Source organism: Mus pahari, chromosome 13 (genome assembly GCF_900095145.1).
Source record: "Mus pahari chromosome 13, PAHARI_EIJ_v1.1, whole genome shotgun sequence".
In the NCBI taxonomy this organism is placed as follows: Eukaryota; Metazoa; Chordata; class Mammalia; order Rodentia; family Muridae; genus Mus; species Mus pahari.
The window spans coordinates 87,371,312-87,378,811 of NC_034602.1; the positions used below are offsets into that span (position 1 = coordinate 87,371,312).

The window sequence follows — 7,500 nt, forward strand, 5'->3', positions numbered from 1 at the left end:
TTCCCCCTCCCTCTTTCCTCCTTCAAAATTTGTTTTCAAAACTAGTTCCCAGAAACTAATTGAGGGAATGTTCTAGCAAATACCTTACCTCTCTCCGTAAAGGGGACGGAAGGCTCCGTGCTTTCAGCCCCTCCCAATTAAAACCATTTAACCACCTAAAATGAGAAAAATACAGAGGATATTACTCACACAATCCGTGATTAGCATGTTAGAGGGTATCTGTCTACCCATTATGTTGCTCCTTCCCTCCAAAAGTGCTGCTGTAAGCAGCCGAAGTGAACAGGGAAGGATGCCTTGACCCATTTCATATTCAACCCATGACTACTGGGTGCTCACACTGGCCAGCAACCACCCTGGACATTTCCCCATTACACTTAAGTTCAGAACTTATAGTGTAGCGCCTCTTCAGACTTTCAGAACTTTATTCTCATCTGGATAAGATTAATTTATTTTACGTGTACAAGTTTTCTTCTTGCCTGCATGCAGGCAGGCTCATGCACGCATGCACTCTCTCCTGAGCGTATCAGGCTCAGAAAAGAGTGTCAAGTTCCCTTGAACCGAAGTTATAGATGGTGGTGAGCTGCCGTGTGGGTGCTGGGCACTGAATCTGGTACCTCAGCAAGGGCAACAAGTGCTCTTAACCACAGAGCTATCCAGTCCAGGTGGTTCTCAACCTTCCTGATGTTGTGACCCTCTCACATAGTCCCTCATGTTGTGGTGACCTCAACCATAAAATCATTCTGTTGCTATCCCTTAACTGTAATTTTGCTACTGTTTTGAATCCTCATGGAAATATATGTTTTCTGATGGTCTTAGGTAAGTGTAAAAGAGTCACTCAACTCTAAGGGGTGTGTGAGTCATAGATTGAGAATCACTGCTTTTGACCCTACCCTTGATTGTTAATTCACTGAAGTGAAACAAAAAAAAACCCACAACAGAACAAAACTCCAAAGGCCCATAAAAAATCATTCGCGATCCATCTTCAGCCCATTCACACCCCATCTCTGCATTGCCCTCTCTCCTGAACCACGAATGGGACTTCCCTGTCTTCTCCCTATGGCCAGTGTCTCTGCTATGGGCTTGATGACATCATCTCTGATGACATCATCTCTGGTTAGTGCTACGGTTCTTCTGCCCTGCACAGTCACTGATGACACTGCTTGGTTATCATACAGAAACGACTTCATTCTTCCAACAACGAAACACATCCTTTGACCCAACTTCCTCTCCAGTTCAGTCTGCCTCTCTTCTTTGCTTTGGAGGAACAAGGTCCCTGGGAGTGTTTTCACCAATCCATCCAGCCACTTTCTCCTGAGCACTCTGCAGTCAGTTCCAGTTTCTTCCTCTCCGCCTCCTCTAGTGCCCACACAAACCCAACAGCAAAGCACGCTACAGTGAGTGACGTGAGGGAATACTGAGTCAAGCTGACAGATGGAATTTCTCTTATTCACATCCATATCATTAATGTGAACAGCTGAGGTCTGGACTTCAGCACATGTGTCATAGCAGACGTCAGGAGGTCTCCCTTCTTCTGGAGACTGACTGCTCCATCTCTTAGAATCTTATAAAGAACATGGAGCAAGGCTACTCTCTGCCTATTGATCATTAGTTACTAGGCTATTGATGTCAATTTAGCCAGGCAACAAACACTTATGGAAAGATAACTTGTCCCAAGTATGAAAAAATATATAATGTTTTTACTTTGCTAAGGCGGTAGACAAAATGAGTACATATCACAAATGCTTGGTTTAAATTTAGACACTAATGAGTGCCAGGAAGGTGAAAGAGAGCAGAGTGGTATTGGGATGGGGCGAGTTCAGAAGGGTTGCTTCCAAGTGGGGTGGTATTTAAAGAATAAAAAGAAGAGAGAAGCCATGCAGAATTCTGCAACGCGGACCTCTCAGATGGAGGAGGTAGGGGTCAGATGAGATACAAAATGTAAAGAAAATAGGGGAAAAAGATACCCAGGGGTTGGAAAGATCATCAGGGTGAGAGGCAATGAGAAAATTCAGGGAAACAGGGCATTAGTTCATGAGAAACTCACGGTGATGGTGACAGCATACAGAAGAGCTTAGTGAGCTGAAACCAGAGGAAGCCCAGCAAGGGGAGGGAGGGAAGGAGGGAGGGAGAGGGAGGGAGGGAAGCAAGAATCCCATTAGCTGAGGCGGCATTGGCAAATGGTAGCTGCTGGGAGACAGAGAATCTGTTTCCTTTAATAGTATGAGCCCCCCGTAGGTCAACCACGCTCCAGGGCAGGTTCTACCAAGAAAGCTGAGAAATAAATACAAATTGGAGTTGATGGGTTTAAAAAAAAAAAAAAAAAAAAAAAAGATGAAGAAAACTCAAAGCCAGATAGGTAAAGAATTGAGAGTAAAGAGGGTGGATTTAAGAGGGGTCCTGAAGGGTGTATATGGTCAAAATCCATGGTCTGACATTCTCAAAGAATTAATAAAAACATGGTTAAAACCAAAGTAAATCATAAAAAACCAAAAATGGCAAAAGATGTCTAAGAAACAGTGAAATGGCAGATCATGTTAGGGTGCTTTGTTTAGGGCGCAGTAAGTTTTGGTGTGATAGAAAGCCATCACAAAATGCTGAAGAAGAGTACAATCTGGTTCTCAAAAGGTAACCGCAGTCATCTAGAGAATGACCACAGGGGAGCAGAGCTGTGAGTGGTGGCGACTAAGGGCAGGGGACCTTCAGGAGCCTGTTACTGGCTTGCTTTAGCCACACTAGAAGCCAAGTCTCCCCTTCTTTCAAAGTGTTGCCTCGCTTCAGAGTTCGTTTTGGTTTAGCCCTTAGCGGGACTTCCCAATCCAAGTCTAAGTTTGCCAATGGAATGGTAACTCATGCCTTCCACTTCAGATGCCGTATTAATAGAAGCTTTTACAACTCTAGTAAAACACAGGAGTCAGACAACAACGTTAGCCTCTGTCCCTGTGTGAAAGCACTAAGTTTTATCCAGGACAATCCCATCAGACTTGACTCTGAGCCACTGAGCTGGGCTCCCTCTTCAGACATTTCTGGGTACATATTTCTGCAGGATCTTGTTTGCCACAAAATACAGGAACCACTCTTAGGATAACTCACAAGGCTCTTTATCCAAGGGCTTCCAAAAGTGTTAACACTAGCGATTACTGTTGTTCTAGTGAAGAAACTGGCCTTGCACTTTTTAGAGTACTCAGAGTGCAATTCGACTAACAGCAACATTTGCTTAGGGGGAGTGGCCATTCACTTAATCCTGGTGTCCTGTGACAGGCCACATCACATGCAATGCAGGAGACAGGCTGCGTTGTATGCAGCGCAGGTACAACACACACTGATAGGTGAACAACATTCAGCAGAGCTGCGCTGACATGGACAGAACAGAAATTGCTTTCAGGAGATTTATAGACACCGTCCTCAAATGGAAGGTGTTTGGTTTATCCTCCTATCAGGAATGCATGGTTACATCCACCCAGGTTCACCAGCCTTTCTTTGTCTTTGGGAGAAAAGGTGGATGCCTTCTTTCTAGGTTAGCTAATAAGCAAGGGAGCAAAGATGATTTAATGAAGGATGCACAAATTGGGCATATTTATAGAGTAGGTGCCATGCCTAGACATAATTTTATTTTAGTACAAAGATAGAATGGAAAGTTTTCTTTTAAAAATTAATTTTGTTTTTACAGAGGAGTAGGACAATCTAACACAAACATTAAAGAGATTTTGAGAAGAATTACTTTACTATTTTAAAGTGGGGGTGTGTGGGGGGAGTGTGCACCCAATAAGGAGTCCAGAAAAGGGTGTCAGATCTCGTGGGGCAGGGCTTAGAGGTGGTTACGGGCTGCTGACATAGGTGCTGGAAATTGAACTCATGTCCTCTGCAAGAGTGGTTTGTGTTCCAGACCCTAAAAGAATGTTGTTGGTGAGTTTTAAGACTATACTGGGTAGTAAGAAAGCTATAGACTTGGGAGATTTGTATGCAGTTTACAGAGCTTTTTTATCTAGAGCAATGTTTCTTCAACCTATTCCTGTGACCTTCAATGCTGCGGTGACCCCCGACCATAACATTATTTTCATTATTTTCATTGCTACCTCATAACTGTAATTTTGCACTGTTATAAACCATAAGGTAAATATCTGACACTCAGGATATCCAATTTTCAGTTCTTGTAGAGGTCATGACCCAAGGCTGAGAACTACTGACGTAGACTGATCCACATAGAGACCCCTCCCTGCCCCCCCACATATACCCCGAGCTTGGTAGCTTAGAAAAAAGCTTCGGGAAAAGGGAAAATTAGCATGAAATTCTGTTTCTCGGTTCAGAGAATGCCATGCAATCTGTTGTATTGTGCCAACTGTCCCCTGCACTCTGCCCTTGAAGCTGTGTGTGGCAGAAGGAAGACTCCTTATGACAGAGAATGGATTAATCAACCTCACTGGAAGGAAAAGCCAAATCACATCAATTTGCTTGCGCATCCCACCACACTCTGCCTGGTGCATTTGGATGAACCCCAGGTAGGGGAGAGGAAGAGGAGAAGGCTGAAGTTTCTCGGCACGTATGGTCACTTCTGTTTTCCAACCACCCCACAGCAAAGCATGGCAACTCCTTAATGAGAACGTGGAGGGAGGGCAACAGAATCAGAATCACGTTAACTGGAGGGACACTGCTCAATATGAATGATGTGCTCCTATGCCATCTTATAATGAGAATAGAAGCAGCTAAAATGTATGCCGTGCAAGGAGAAGATAAACTGGATTTTTAGATACTGTTTACCAACCTTTAATTGAAGGCAGCCCAGAGAATGACAAAGAATAAAGTATTGCAAGCACTTTAATGTGTATGAAGTTCCAAATGAGTCTGTCTTGTGTCTCCCTCTCTACTGTCTCTCCACCACCACAACCCCCCCCCCCCCCCCGTTTCTTTCTAATTCACCCTCTGTGGAAGCTTGGTTTGGTTTCACATGGCTTTGTTGCAAGGGAGATCATGAATTCATACAGCAAGACTGGCAGCTTAGGATTTATTTATTTATTTATTTATTCATTTTGCAGCTGCAGTTAAAGAGAAGAAATAGTAGCCATGCCATGAGCCTCCTTTTGTGTCCAGGTTGTTCCCCTAATTCCTCAGTGAAAAATACCAGTAGAGTGCAGGGATGGGCTGGGGGGAGGGGGTGGGGTTTGGTGGGGTGGGAGTGGCTTGGGGGTAATGCATGTGTTTAGCATGCTTGGAATTCCAGATTTTATCCTGATTCCCAGCATGCGCACCCGGGAACATCAGCGCTCATTCCGAGGGGAATAAAACCTTAGAGGTGTCTCTGTTTTTGACAGTGAACACATCAGCATAGTCAAAGGCTTACAATAATAAGATTTTCACATTTATCTGTGGATCATCAATCTAGAGCCACAAATGATATTTTTCTGTCTATAGATTGTAAGCAAGATAAAAATATCCTGAAAATTCTAGGACTTGCTAATGATTGATTTAAAAACTGCAAATCTTAAAGGTTCAAAGTGCCACATTTGAATATTTGATCAAATTAGAGCAGATGTCAAGGAGGTTATCAGGGTTCTAAAAGCGCTTAATGGGGACTGCTGGATCACCATGAGATGACTCCGAATTGTGGGTCTGTGCAAATCAGTGGACTCCATCAGAAAAGTAAATTGAGGTTTCAGAGCTTAGAGAATCATCCAAGGGAAACGATATTTTAAACAAATAGACGGTATTAGATAAAACTGAAATAGAATAGGGTTGATTTACAATAAATCCCACCCTGACAAAAACTGATGTAATTTGAAGATATGTTAAATAAAAAAGACTTAGCAACCTAAAACTACCAAGCATCGTAAGTAATACCGCAGTCAGCTGCTCCCCTGGCTTTGGGTTCACAGTCTGACATCTTAAGAGAGCTCTCTATTCATCACTAGCAGCAGCAGAAAGGTTTGAAGGAGTCAGGATATGGCTTCTGTGGGGGAGCTGTTTAGACATGAGCAGGCTTTAAGGACTCTGGCGCTGGCCCCTTGCCTTATGGTGTGCAGCCTGTAAAGCCAAGGACTAGAGCTGCAGGACTTCAATTACTTTTAAATGACCTGAGTCATTTCTCTGCCCCTGGAGATGTGACCTCCTGAACTGCCCGGAAAGCCATTAACACTATCTCAAACAGGATCCAGAAACCACAAACCCTGTAAGATTGCTAGCTAGCAGCAGCCTTGGCAACCCATTGCCCTTCCTGTAAGATCGAACCCAAGACAGCTTGTCAGCCTGGACAGGAAAACACCCGTCAGGAAAGCTGCCTGTTCACGGGATGTAAGAAATAATCATAGAGCAGGCAGAAAGCCATCTCCTGCTCTCAGAGTGACATGAGATGGTCCCTTGGGCCACTGCACACTCTTATCCTTTGATACCCCACTTCACTCGGTGATAATTGTTCATTCTCATTTATACGACACTTTGTCTTTTGTGAATTCTCTTAATGGGGTTGTAAGGGTTGAGGACCTGGGTAAGGCCAGAACATGACCCTGCCACAGTTCCTACTAAATACATCCCCTTTACAACACCATAAAGTAAAGGCTCGTTGTGTTTAATAATGGGCTAGGCTGTATCATTTTCTTCTACATCTCTACCAGAATTATATCCTACTCTATTTACAGATTCAAAGCCCTCACAGAAGCCAGGTTAATAATAATAATAGAAATAACAGTGGATGCAAAACTGTTTCTGTGACTGAAAGATGGCATGAATGATGACTTCTTCTTGACATGAATTTCCAGTATTAAGGAAAGCATATGAAGACCTATTTGGGCAACTCTAACCAGCAAAGGAAAACTGTACCCTGAAACACCCAGAAGTTGAAAGCCTGTAACGGAGCATGGCAGTCTCCTGAGAGAACCTGTCATGGTCATGTCATATACTGGTGACCTAGACATCAGCTGGATACCAGACATGGTTAGTTAGAAAGAGGAGAAAGCGCTCCCCACCAGCTTAGCCTATGGGAAAGCCAGTAGGCAGCACCCTCCATGGCCTCTGCATCAGTGCCCGCCTCCAGGTGGCTGCATGGAGTTCCCTGGATGATGGACTACAAGCTGTGAGATGAAATGAGCCCTGTCCTCCCCAGGCTGCTTTCAACCGTGGTATTTATTACAGCAAAAGAAACCCTACCGAAGACACCTGGTTATTCTGTATATTTTCTATGTTTATGTCAGCAACAAGGAAAAACAGTACCTGTGTTTCTTAATGTCATTGATCCCACTCTTCAGATTCCCCAGCCTTTCCGTTGGGTTTTGCCTAAAATGATTTATGGGAGAAGTTAATAATAGTAATAATAATAATAATAAATAATACACGAGTGGTTTTAGATAAAAGACTAGTGCTTATGTTTAAATTCATTTACTCAATGAATTTTATCAGATCCTACTGCAGGCCAGCCATTTGACCCTAGGTAGAAAACAAAATCGTGGCTCTTCCATGGAGGAGGAGCAGCTGAGTGTGTGGACTCATCTCTCTGTTCTTTACATGAGCTGTGGA

At 43.6% G+C, this 7,500-nt stretch overlaps 1 protein-coding gene across 2 annotated transcripts in view; it reads right to left on the reverse strand.

Moving 5' to 3' along the window:
- Prkg2 (protein kinase cGMP-dependent 2) overlaps window positions 1-7,500 on the reverse strand; it is a 106,703-nt gene that overhangs the window by 6,291 nt on the left and 92,912 nt on the right. For both annotated transcript variants that reach the window (XM_021210645.2, XM_029545451.1), the window contains 2 exons: window positions 7,198-7,260; window positions 89-155 (listed from right to left, as the gene is read on the reverse strand). In XM_021210645.2, coding sequence (XP_021066304.1) covers window positions 89-155; window positions 7,198-7,260 — 130 coding nt within the window. The remainder of the gene's footprint in view (window positions 1-88; window positions 156-7,197; window positions 7,261-7,500) is intronic.